We start from the raw sequence: 13,174 nt of genomic DNA, 5'->3' as shown, positions 1-13,174 counted from the left end.
AAAAAAACGGGTCCCGCCCACGCTCGGCCCGATCCGGGAGGCGGGGCCTGCAGCGACCCCGAAGGACAGAGGCGGGGCCGGCTGGCAGTGCTGCCCCTCCCCCTTTGCCAGGAACACCCCCGTCCGCTAGAGAAAGGGCTCAGGGCCCCCACCCCCGCGCCAGTCGCGGGGGGAAGGGGCAATACGGGTGCCTCCGCCCCTCCTCGCTGAAGGTGGGGAGTGGAGCTCGAGTCCGCCCGCCTCCCCGCGCTGGCTCCAAGGGGACGGCCCCGAGGAGGTGGGGCCTCTTGGGGGCGCTGACTTCACACCCCTCCCCCTCCGGCCGCTGGCGGTTCAGGGACACCCCGCCCGCTCTAGTGCGGTGGGTGGGGGAGGCAGCTGAGCAGACCGGAGCCCTGCAGCGGCGCGGGGCGGGGAGGGGCGCGCGCACGGGCGCGCAGCCACCACCCCCGCGCGCCAGCAGGGCCCCCCACGCTCAAGGGTGCGCGCGGGCCCCGAAAGGAAGGAGGCCGCGCGTGGCACCGGGGATGGCGGACTCTAGCCTTCTGTCCCCCACTCTTTTCACCACTCGCCCCCATCCCCCTCCAACCCGCTCCAGGCCTCAGACTCCGCACTGACCTGACAGGCCGCGACATGTTCGCTGTCGAAACAGGACCGAGTCGAGAAGCCAAAGACCAGGACCCCCCCCACCCCGCGCGCTCGGCGCCCCACCCCCCCCGAACTTCAGCCGATGGGACCGCTGCTGCCGAACCGCGAGCTGCTGGCTTCTCAAACTCCGCTGCTCTTTGGTTCAGGGCTCCTGGAACAGACGAGCCCCCCGCTCCCCCGTCTCTTCAAAATGGATGAATCAAACCAGCCGAAAATGCGCCAAAGCCGCCGTGCAACCAAACCCACTAGGGTTTGTGCGCTCCTCCCCAACACGCCTGCTCATTGGAGACTTCTGCCAGATGCGCCCAGATCATTAGTCCGTTTGAATCATCACGTCTTCCAGGCCCCGCCCTGCTCTCTGATAGGCTCCACCTTCACCGTGGGGTCCTGTTAGTCAAGATGCTCTGAGAGCGCACGGCCGCAAAACAAAAATGGTCGCTGCTTAGCCCGCCCCCTGGTTTCCACTCCAGAGTTGCAGATTCGTCTGGGGTCGTATCTTAGAAAGACTAGAAAAAAAGATTTATGTAGGGTTCAGCGTTGCTCAGTGTTAGTTTAATGGTGTTTCATCTCGTCTGCCTTGATCACCTTGAAAATCCTCTAATAGCAAAACCCGTGGGAGAGGCAGCAGATTCGTCACTGAGGGGCTGCTACAGAATTGGAGGGAAATTCCTCAGGTTCAAAAAATTTGACCTTAAACCTACAAGCCCCTTACCCTGGCTTCGGCATTAACCCTCAGGGACCTAATCAGCCTGCTGGAGTAGAGAGGCAGGATCATAATCAAGGAATATCTTCACCCCCAATTTCCATTCTCCATTCTGGACCTTGAGATCCACTTCAGGGTCATTAAAGTCCCAGTCTGGTACATTACTATTTTAAGAAAAGAGTCAGGTGTACAATAACTAAGAGCATGAGCTCAGGGGCCACAAGGTATTTCAGGTGGAATCCCAGGTCCACTACTTAATAGTGGTATAACTTTCCTTCTCTGTGCCTCAGTTTTCTCATCTGTAAAATGGGAAACAAGGGTACCTAACTGCATAGGCTTATTAGTATTACATGAGTTGATATATCTATCAAAAGTCTTTAGGATAGTCTCTGGCTCACAGTAAGTGCTACGTAAGTGTTAAATCCAAGTTTTAAAAGATGATTCCATCCCTGGGTAGAGATGGGTGGAGCTAGCTCAAGACCCTATGAATTCTATTGATTTACCCTTGCACTTTGAAAAACAAAACAAAGACTCTTCGAAGTCATATAACTGAAAGTAACGCACATCATTTCACTTAAATCCGTGAGCATTTGTTGGATGCCTAATACTCTCAAAGGCAGAGCTCAGGATTCCTATGTGAATGGCTAAGGCTGAGTCGGCTATCGAAAATAGACGTCAATCCCTGTCACAGTCAAAGCGATCATTTTTGTTTGGTGGCTGTGCGCTCTCAGAGCATCTTGACTAACAGGACCCCACGGTTAAGGTGGAGCCTATCAGAGAGTAGGGTGGGGCCTGGAAGACGTGATGATTCACACGGACTAATGATCTGGGCGCATCTGGCAGAAGTCTCCAATGAGCAGTCAGTTAATAACCAATTGAAGATACACTTTCCAAACAACAACAACAAAAAACACACCACATCTGCCTCCTGAAAGTCTCCCTTTGTAAAATCTGGCTTCCCAAAAAGAAGAGAATAGGACAGTCCACCAGTGAAGCATTAAACAAATTAATATCTTTTGTCTCTTCCATGTCATTCCACCCTCTGTCCCTCTTATTTTTATTTTTAATTTTTATTTTTTCGAGACGGAGTCTCACTCACTATGCTCCCCAGGCTGGATTGCAGTGGCATGATCTCTGCACACTGAAACTTCCACCACCCGGGTTCAAGCGATTCTCCTGCCTCAGCCTCCCAAGTAGCTGGGATTACAGGCGTGCGCCACCATGCCCAGCTAATTTTGGCATTTTATTGTGGAGATGGGGTTTCACCATGTTGGCCAGGCTGGTCTTGAACTCTTGACCTCAAGTGATCTGCCTGCCTTGGCCTCCCAAAGTGCTGGCATTACAGGAGTGAGCCACTGCACCCGTCCCCCGCAATTTTTTTAAATTGTGGTTAAAAAAAAATACATAACATAAATGTACCACTTTAACTGTCTCTAAGTGTACAGTTAAGTGGCGTTAAGTACATTCACATTGTTATGCAACCATCACCACGATTCAACACCAGTACTTTCTCATTTTCCCAAACTGAAACTCTGTGCCCATTAAACACTAACTCCCCACTTTCCCCCTTCCCCACAGCCGCTGGCAACCACCGTTTTACTTTCTGTCTGTATGAACCTGACTGCTCTAGGAATCTCATGTTAGTGTAATCATACAGTATTTGTCCTTTTGTGACTGGCTTATTTCACTTAGCATAATGGCATCCAGGTTTATCCATGTTGTAGCAAGTGTCAAAATTTCCTTTCTCTTAAAGGCCAAATAATATTCCACTGTATGTATATACCACATTTTGTTTATCCACTCATCCATCAATGGACACTTGGGTTGCTTCCACCTTATGGCTATTGTGAATGATGTTGCTGGGCAAGTGGGAGTACAAATATGTTTGAGTACCTGCTTTCCTTTCTGGATATATACCCAGAAATGGAATTGCTAGATCATACAGCTATTCTGTTTAATTTTTTGAAGAATTGCCGTATGGATTCTCCATCAGCTGTATCATTTTACACTCCTACCAGCAATGTGCAAGTGTTCCAATTTCCCCATGTCCTTGCCAACAGTATGTTTTTTACAATAGCCATCCTAATGAGTGTCCATATACGGTTTTTTTTTTTTTTTGAGACGGAGTCTCGCTCTGTTGCCCAGGCTGGAGTGCAGTGGTGCGATCTCTGCTCACTGCAAACTCCGCCTCCCAGGTTCATGCCATTCTCCTGCCTCAGCCTCCCAAGTAGCTGAGACTACAGATGCCCGCCACCACGCCTGGCTAATTTTTGTATTTTTAGTACAGACGGAGTTTCATTACGTTGGCCAGGCTGGTCTCAAACTCCTGACCTCAGGTGATCCACCCGCCTCGGCCTCCCAAAGTGCTGGGATTACAGGCATGAGCCACCACGCCCAGCCTTTTTTTTTTTTTTTAGATAGAGTCTAGCCCTGTCACCTGGTCTGGCTCACTGCAGCCTCTACCTCCCGGGTTCAAGCAATTCTCCTGCCTTAGCCTCAGAGTAGCTGGGATTACAGGCATGCGCCACCACACCTGGCTTTTTGTATTTTTAGTAGAGACGGGGTTTCACTATGTTTGCCAGGCTGGTCTCGAACTCCTGACCTCAAGTGATCCACCCACCTCAGCCTCCCAAAGTGCTGGGATTACAGGCGTGAGCCACCGCGCCCGGCTCCATATATGTTTTGACTAAGTGTATTACCATCCCCACTATTGTCAGAATGCCAGGGCAGAAACTTGGGTGGCAGAGTGATCACCAAGTGGCTTTGGTGGAGGCTCTTTTATTAGGCCAAATTGTTATTATTTTAGTAAACATCATTATTTGGTATTGTGAGATGGGGCAGAGGAATTCTTGTTACTCATTTATTAGGTAGTGAACAGAAATGACCATAGTCAACATTTGCAGGCAGGTGGAAAGTTCAGAATAGGTCTTCAGGTTGTTGGCCTGATAGTGTAGTGCAAGGCCAGTATACAAATGGCCGCTGAGTGAAGACTCTCCTCCTTCCAAGTTCAGCCTCATATCCTACCTTTCTCTTCACTGCAGCTTCAGCTAACATCTTCCTTCCATTTGCTCATTTATTTACTTAGTATTGCAATCAACATCGTCTCTCAGGGAAGAAATAACTTAAGACTTGAACTTCGAGTTTACTTTTTAGTGGACAAGTACAGAACTATGGCCAGTAGTGCCAAAAGAACGTGGAATGCAGTCTCCAAGGTCAGTTCCCTCTAACCTGTACCCCAGTGATCTGCCCTGTGTACCTGTTTTAACCACAATCAGTTTGCTGGAAACTGAAGAAGGACACTGATCATAGGATAGGTCAGGTTTTAGAAGCACTATCTGATAACCCTGAAGGGACAATATGTGTAATAAAACTAGGAGAAACTATGAAAACAGAAAAGCCTCAGGAGACAGAAAAGGCGGAATTATTCCTTTTCCCTGGAAATGAAATCTCATGGCCTTTTAAACACAGTGCTTAATTTTCCCCTGTGATTTTTAGTTATGTTTTGAGAAGTACCATTTTCCTTCTACTTCACATATGTTAGACAGTAAGAACTGGCAGTGCTGGGATGGTAAGACTGATGGGTTTTCCACATACCCAACAAAAACCCATTTCCATCAAGGGCTACACTATAGCAGCTGAGAGCTTCATAAAAATTTTTCAGCATTGTGTGCTGGGCACTTCCAGTTCTGTGAACTCATGAAAGTCAACCAACCAGGTCTAAAGACAGAGACTGCTTCCACAGAGCACAGGACCACAGAAGGGTACCACTCTTTGGAGATGCTGCCAGGAAGTTAAAGAAACCTCCAACTCTTTTTTTTTTAATTTTTTATTTTTAAATCTTCTACCTCCAACCTGCTGGCTCTCTCTGTACTACCACTCTAGAAGACAGGATGGGATAGAAGAACTGTGTGTATTAGGTCTGTCTCTCTACAACCCCAGAGACTGAGTAGCCTGCTTGGAGATAGATCCGTGATTAGAGGAAATTTTCCCTTGTCTTCTTTTTCTCAAGTGTGTATTTCTTTGCTCCAGATTCCCATCTTCCTCTCTACTTTGAATATTAAGAGCTAAGCTTAGGTGATTTTGTACTACTAAAACAATAAAGATGTACAACTCAATATCCAGTTTAAATTGAAGAAAAATACAACAAGACTAACTTACTGTTTTGCTGGACACAAAATCCATAGAAAACTTGTCATTGTAACACTGAGGGAGAGACAGCTTTATCTATGTAAACCACTGACAAATATTGTGAGGTGAACACTGCTGAAAAGCGAGGCCCCAAGGTAGAACAAAAAGAGCACTGAACTTGTAATCAAGATTATCTGTCTCTGAGCTCTGTAATTTACTACCTATGTCCTTTAGCAAATTTCAAACTCCCTGTGCCTCAGCTCCTTCATCTGTGAAATGGAGATAATTATACTGGTCCTTACCCACTTCACAAGATTAGCATAATAACAAGAGAAAAAAATGGGATCACTTGTGAAAGTAGTTTGTAGACTGTGAAGCACTATGAGCGGTAGAATGGGATCACATTCTCTTCACTAAAGGAAAACCCCAAATTCTGATAGCTGACTTATTCCTCCAACAGAATACAACCATCCCTGAATACTGGTAACAGTTAAAAAAACTGCTCAGCAGGGCGCGGTGGCTCATGCCTGTAATCCCAGCACTTTGGGAGACCAAGGTGGGCGGATCACGAGGTCAGGAGTTCGAGACCAGCCTGGCTAACATGGTGAAATCCCGTCTCTACTAAAAATACAAAAATTAGCTGGGTGTTGTGGTGCACACCTGTAATCCCAGCTACCAGGGAGGCTGAGGCAGGAGAATGACTTGAACCCAGGAGGTGGAGATTGCAGTGAGCCGAGATGGTGCTACTGCACTCCAGCCTGGATGTCAGAGCAAGACTCCATCTCAAAAAAACAAAACAAAACAAAACTGCTTACAGCTTCCAGATGAGATGAAGAAAAGGTGCAGTAATGAAGAGTGATGACCATCAGCTTGCAGCACTGCGATACACTTCCTGTTTCATATAGAGAGACAATGACATTCTCTACCTCCCAACTATTCCTAGGAGAATTAAGCTGCTCCAACCATGACCATATAGGCATGATTTCACCAACTAGTGCCAGCCTTTCTACCTCTGTATTGGTTCCAGCTCGGTATCCCTAACTGCCTAACAGGTGTTTCCACTTGGATGTCCACAAGCTCAATTTATTTATGTCAAAAAAAATCATCTTTCCCACCCATATTATTTTCCTGACTCTATTCCTGTCCTCTGTATCATTTTCCCCTGTCAGTTTTATTGAGGTATAATTGACAAATAAAAATTGTATATATTTAAGTTGTACATTGTGATGTTTTGATACATTATGAAGTGATTATCCAATCAAGCTAATTAACATGTCCATGGCCTCAGTTATCTTTTTTTGGTGTAGTGAGAATACTTAAGATCTACTCTCCAAGCAAATTTCAAGTATATAAAATATTAACTATAGTCACCATGCTGTACATTAGGTCTCCAAAACTTGTTCATCTTATAACTGCAAGTTTGTGCCCTTTGACCATCATCTCCTCATTTTTCCCATCCTCTGACCCCTGGTAGCCATCCTCTACTCTCTTTTTCTATGAGATCCACTTTTCTGAGATTCCACACATTGGATAAATGAGATCATGCAGTATTTGTCTTTCTATGCCTGGCTTATTTAGCTTAGTATAATGTCTTCCAGGTTCATCCATGTGGTTGCAAATAGCAGAACTTCAAGAAGGCTGAATAATATTCTGTCGTGTGTATGTATGTATATAAACACACATATCACATTTTCTTTATCCATTCATCCACTGACAATCTGATTCCATATCGTGGCTATTGCAAATAATGCTGTGATGAACATGGGCATGCAGATACCCCTTTGAGATACCAATTTCATTTTCTTTGGATATATATCCAGAAGTGGGGCTGCTGGATCATATGGTAGTTCTATTTTTAAATTTTTTGAGGAACCTCTATACTGTTCTCCACAATGGCTGTACCAATTTACATTCCCACTAATGATGTATAAGGGTTCCCTTTTTTCCACCTCCTCACCAACACTTGTTATCGTTTGACTTTTTGAGAATAGCCATCCTACCAGGCGTGAGGTGGTATCTCATTGTGTTTTGTTTTTTTTTTGTTTTTGTTTTTTGAGATGGAGTTTCGCTCTTGTCCCTCAGGGTGGAGTGCAATGGTGTGATCTCGGCTCACTGGTTCAAGAGAGTTTCCTCCCTCAGCCTCCCAAGTAGCTGAGATTACAGGTGCACACCACCACATCTGGCTAATTTTTGTATTTTTAGTAGAGATGGGATTTTATTACGTTGGCCAGGCTGGTCTGAAACTCCTGACCTCAGGTGATCCACCCACCTTGGCTTCCCAAAGTGTGCCCGGCTCATTGTGGTTTTGATTTGCATTTCCCTGATGACTGTGATGTTGAGCACCTTTTTCATATACCTGCTGGGTGTTTGTTGGGTGTTTGTATGTCTTCTTTGGAAAAATGTCTATTCAGGTCCTTTGTCCATTTTTTATTTGGGTTTTTTTTTTTTTTGCTATTGAGTTGTATGAGTTCCTTATATATTTTGGATATTAAGGCCTTACTGAAAACATGGTTTGCAAATATTTTCTCCCATTCTGTAGGCTGCCTTTTCATTTTGTAGATTGTTTTCTTTGCTGTGCGTTATCACCTTCCTCTTAGCTATCTGTATTCAAATCTTGGTACTACTGACTCCGTCTTATGCCTCACTGTTAGTCTTCAAAGTGGAAACCTCTTGATTCCTTCATTGCATTTGTCAAATTCATTTTTCACTTGCCATTTACATTGTCACCATTCATGCTTAAACTACTATAACAGTCTTTCTTCTTTCCTTTTTCTGTAATCTGTAGTAGATACAACAGGCAATACTACCTTCCTAAACCACAGTACTCATATCATTCTCATACTCAAATTTTCAATAAGTCCATACAGCTTCCACAATAAAGGCTAAACTGTTCTAGCATTTAAGCTACCATCAGACAGATTTCTCAAGCCCAAATCTAATATTACTCTACTTAAAATACCTCCACGGGCCAGGCACAATGGCTCACGCCTGTAATCCCAGCACTTCGGGAGGCTGAGGCAAGCGGATCACTTGAGGTCAGGAGTTCGAGGCCAGCCTGACCAACATGGTGAAACCCAATATCTACTAAAAATACAAAAAAAAAAAAATTAGCTGGGCATGGTGGTATGCGCCTGTAATCCCAGCTACTGAGGAGGCTGAGGCATGAGAATCAAATCGCTTGTACCCTGGAGGTGGAGGTTGCAGTGAGCTGAGATGGCGCCACTGCACTCCAGCCTGGGAGACAGAGTGAGACTCCGTCTCAATAAAAAATAAATAAAATCCCTCCATGAACTGGGGAAAATATTTGCAATATGTGTGACAAAAGGTTAATGTTCATAATATAAAAAAGAACTTTTTAAAAGTCACAAGAAAAAGACAAAATGAAAACAGACATGACACAAATAGGTGATTCATACAATAAAAATGACTAATACATTTAAAAATATGATCACTTGTAACAAAAAACAAATTAAAAACATTTTCTAGCATGCACACTGGAGGATTAGAAAAGGTAAATTATTTTAAGAAAATTAAAAAAATATTTCATTTCTTAGATTGGTAAAAGTTGAAAACAGTCTTGTTAAGGATATGGGGAAAATGGCCTCTCAGACCCTACTGGTGGGAGTTTATTTCAAAGTACATATACTCTGACCCATTTCTAGGAGTTCCTAAAGAAGTTTCACATAAATTTATAAATATGTTAGTTTGTAGCACCGTTTGTAATAGGGGAAAAAGGAATACCTCAAATACCCATCAATAGATAAAGGCCAGGCACAGTGGCTCACGCCTGTAATCCCAGCACTTCAGGAGGCCGAGGCGGGTGGATCACCTGAGTTCAGGAGTTCAAGATCAGCCTGGCCAACACAGTGAAACCTCGTCTCTACTAAAAATACAAAAAATTAGCCGGGCTTCTGGTGGCAGGTGCCTGTAATCCCAGCTACTGCAGAGGCTGAGGCAGAATTGCTTGAACCTGGGAGGCAGAAGTTGCAGCGAGCTGAGATCATGCGACTGCACTCCAACCTGAGCGACAGAGCGAGACTCTGTCTCAAAAAAAAAAAAAAATAGATAGCTTGGCAACATAAATTATTAATATATCCATATAGTCCTATGCAACAATGAAAAGAAATGAGCTGGAACTGTATGTTCTTAGATGGGAACATAGCCAAGACACATTAAAAAGAAAAAAGCAAACTACAGAAAGCCAAGTATGAGCCTGTTTATTTTATTTATTTATTTTTTTAAGGGGAATGGTTCATAGCTAATACCGTATATGTAGAGAAAAACCTGAAAGGATACTCAAACTCTTAATCAAGTTATCTTTCAGTGATGAAATTAGAGGAAAATTCTCTTTATTTGTTTGTTTGTTTAGAGATAGAGTCTTGCTTTGTTGCCCATGCTGGAGTGCAGTGGCACGATCTTGGCTCACTGCAACCTCTGCCTTCTGGGTTCAAGCAATTCTCTTGCCTCAGCCTCCTGAGTAGCTGGGACTACAGGCTTGTGCCACCACACCCAGCTAATTTTTGTATTTTTAGTAGAGATGGGGTTTCACCATGTTGGCCAGGATGGTCTTGATCTCTTGACCTTGTGATCCACCCGCCTTGGCCTCCCAAATTGCTGGGATTACAGGCGTGAACCACCGCACCTGGCTTTTTATTTTTATTTTTTGAGACAGAGTCTTGCACTGTTGCCCAGGCTGGAGTGTAGTGGCATGATCTTGGCTCACTGCAACCTCCACCTCCTGGATTCGAGCAATTCTCTTGCCTCAGCCTTCTTAGTAGCTGGGATTACAGGCATGCACTACCACACCTGGCTAATTTTTGTATTTTTAGTAGAGATGGGGTTTTGCCATGTTGGCCAACCTGGTCTTGAACTCCGGACCTCAAGTGAGCCACCCGCCTCGACCTCCCAAAGTTCTGGGATTACAGGTGTGAGTCACTATGCCTGGTTCCTTTTTAAAAATGTCTATAATTTGAATTTTTAAAAAGTGTTTATTCTTGGCCGTACTACCAACTAGCTGTGTGACCTTGGGCAAGTTCCTTAACCCTTCTACTACTCAGTTTTCCCATCTTTGGTAGGTACAATAATGACTCCCCCAAAATGTCCATGTCCTAATTCCTGGAATCTGTGAATACGTGAGCAGCGAGTAACGTTGCTAATCAGCTGATCTTGAGGTGGGATAATTAACCTCGATTGTCCCAGTGGGCCCAAGGTAATCACAAGGGTCCTTAAACATGGAAGAAGAACCAGGCATGGTGGCTCATGCCTGTAATCTTAGCACTTTGGGAGGTCGAGGCAGGTGGATTGCTTGAGGCCAGAAGTTCGACACCAGCCTGGCCAAATGGCAAAACCCTGTCTACTAAAAACACAAACATTAGCTGGGTGTGGTGACGCATGCCTGTAATCCCAGCTACTCAGGAGACTGAGGCATGAGAATCCCTTCAACCCGGGAGGCAGAGGTTGCAGTGAGCTGAAATAGTGCCACTGCACTCCAACCTGGGCGACAGAGCAAGGCTGTTTCCTGCATCGCCCCTCCCGCCAAAAAAACCCAAAAACAAATAAAAACAAAAAAAATGACAGTGGAAGAGGAACAGACAGACGTGGTGGCTCATGCCTGTAATCCCAGCATTTTGGGAGGCTGAGACAGGAGGATAGTTTGGGCCCAGGAGTTTGAGACCCACCTGGGCAACATAACATCCTCTGCCTTGGTCCCCCTAAGTGCCTATCTCTATAAAAAATTAGGAAAAAAAAATTAGCCATGTGTGTTGGTGTGGGCCTGTGATCCTAGCTACTAAGGACACTGAGGTGGGAGGATTGCTTGAGCTTGGGAAGTCCAGGCTGCAGCGAGCTGTGGTCGTGCCACTGCATTCCATCCTGAGCAACAGACTAAGACCCTGTCTCAAAAACAAAATAAAACAAACAAACAAGTGGAAGTGGGAGGCAGAAAAGTTCAGAGTGATGAGATATGGGAAAGGTTTCATCAGCTATAGCTGGCTTTTGAAGATGAAGAAAGGGAACCATGAGCCAAGGAATGTGGGCAGCCTCTAGAAGCCAGAAAAAGCAAGAAAAATGATTCTTCCCTAAAATAGCTGCTAGAGAGGAATGCAGCCCTGCCAACACCAATTTTACCCGAGAGAGACCCATTTTGGACTTCTGACCTCTAGAGCTGTAAGATAATTAATTTGTGTTGTTTTAAGCCACTTACAAAAGAAGTAATGTTTATGTTTTTCAATAAGAAAAAAAAAGATTAAAAATGCCCTTTCAATAGTTCTCTACTACAGGGTGAAATCCAGGCCAGATGTGGTGGCTCACACTTGTAATCTCAGTACTTTCGGAGGCCAAGGTTAGAGGATCACCTGAAGCCAGGAGTTCAAGGCTGCACTGAGCTATGACCACATTACTGCACCCTAGCCTGGGTAACAGAGCAAGTCCCTGACTCTTAAAAAAAAAAAAAAAAAGAGCCTAAACACTTCAGCATGGCATACAGACTCTCATTAATTTGACCCAAACTCCAATCTCATTTTCTCACCTCTACCTTTGCTATGATCTGTATGTTTTGTGTCCTTCCAAAATTCATTTCTGTTTTTTTTGAGGCAGGGTCTTGCTCTGTTGCCCAGGCTGGAGTGTAGTGGTGCAATCATAACGCCCTGCAGCCTCAAACTCCTAGGCTCAAGCCATCCTGTCTTGGCCTCCCAAAGTGCTGGGATTACAGGCGTGAGCCACCACACCTGGCCCTGTTTTTGTATTTTTTTGTAGAGATAGGGTCTCACTTTGTTGCCCAGGCTGGTCTCAAACTCCTAGCTTCAGGCAATCCTCCCACCTCGGCCACCCAGGGTGCTGGGATTAGAAGTGTGAGTCATTATGCCCAGCCTAAAAATTCATATGTTAAAATCTATTTCCCAGCCAAGCATGGTGGCTCATGCATGTAATCCCCACACTTTGGGAGGCCGAGGTGGGTGGATCACTTGAGGTCAAGCGTTTTGAGACTAGCCTAGCCAACATAGTGAAACCCTGTCTCTCCTAAAAATACAAAAATTAGCCAGGCATGGTGGTGCGTGCCTGTAATCCCAGCTACTCAGGAGGCTGAGGCAGGAGAATCGCTTGAACCTGGGAGACGGAGGTTGCAGTGAGCCAAGATTGCACCACTACACTCCAGCCTGGGCAATAAGAGTGAAACTCCATCTCAAAAAAAAAAAAATCTATTTCCCAATGTGTTGGTAGTAGGAGATGGGGCCTTTGGGAGGTGACTAGGTCATGAAGGTGGCAGTCTCCTGACTGGGATTACTGCCCTTATGAAAGATGGCACAGGGAACTTGTTTTGCCCCTTCTGCCATGTGAAGAAGCAGCAAGAAGGTGCCACTTATGAAGAGGAGGGCGCTCACCAGACACCAAATTTGCTGGCACCTTGATCTTGGACATCCAGCCTCCAGAATTGTGAGCAATACATTTCCGTTGTTTATAGATTACCCAAATCTAAGGCATTTTGTTATAGCAGCCTAAACAAAGAGAACGCTACAGTCCTCCTGCCAGCTCCAGCTATAATGAATATCCACTATTCTCCGAATTTCCTGTAATCTTCCATTTGGCAAGCTCTTACCCAGCTTGAGCACCCTCTCCTTTACAAGGCTTTCCTCGACCTCATCCTCGCCCTCCATCACTACAAGAAGTAAAGACTTGGCACTCTCTGCACTGAGACAC

The 13,174-nt window shown here is 45.1% G+C and overlaps 1 protein-coding gene across 2 annotated transcripts in view; it reads right to left on the bottom strand.

Moving 5' to 3' along the window:
• The window catches only part of NUCKS1 (nuclear casein kinase and cyclin dependent kinase substrate 1), a 37,188-nt gene extending 36,118 nt beyond the window's left edge, over positions 1-1,070 (bottom strand). The window contains exon 1 of one of the 2 annotated variants that reach the window (XM_003822940.5): positions 619-1,070. In XM_003822940.5, the coding sequence (XP_003822988.1) occupies positions 619-635 (17 nt within the window). In that variant the 5' untranslated portion in view covers positions 636-1,070. The remainder of the gene's footprint in view (positions 1-618) is intronic. The other variant, XM_008976547.4, reaches the window with a different exon arrangement.
• Between the last annotated feature and the right edge of the window lie 12,104 nt (positions 1,071-13,174).

Source organism: Pan paniscus, chromosome 1 (assembly GCF_029289425.2).
Source record: "Pan paniscus chromosome 1, NHGRI_mPanPan1-v2.0_pri, whole genome shotgun sequence".
In the NCBI taxonomy this organism is placed as follows: domain Eukaryota; kingdom Metazoa; phylum Chordata; class Mammalia; order Primates; family Hominidae; genus Pan; species Pan paniscus.
Note: the sequence above shows the minus strand (reverse complement) of the source record. Positions and strands in the feature narration are given on the sequence as shown.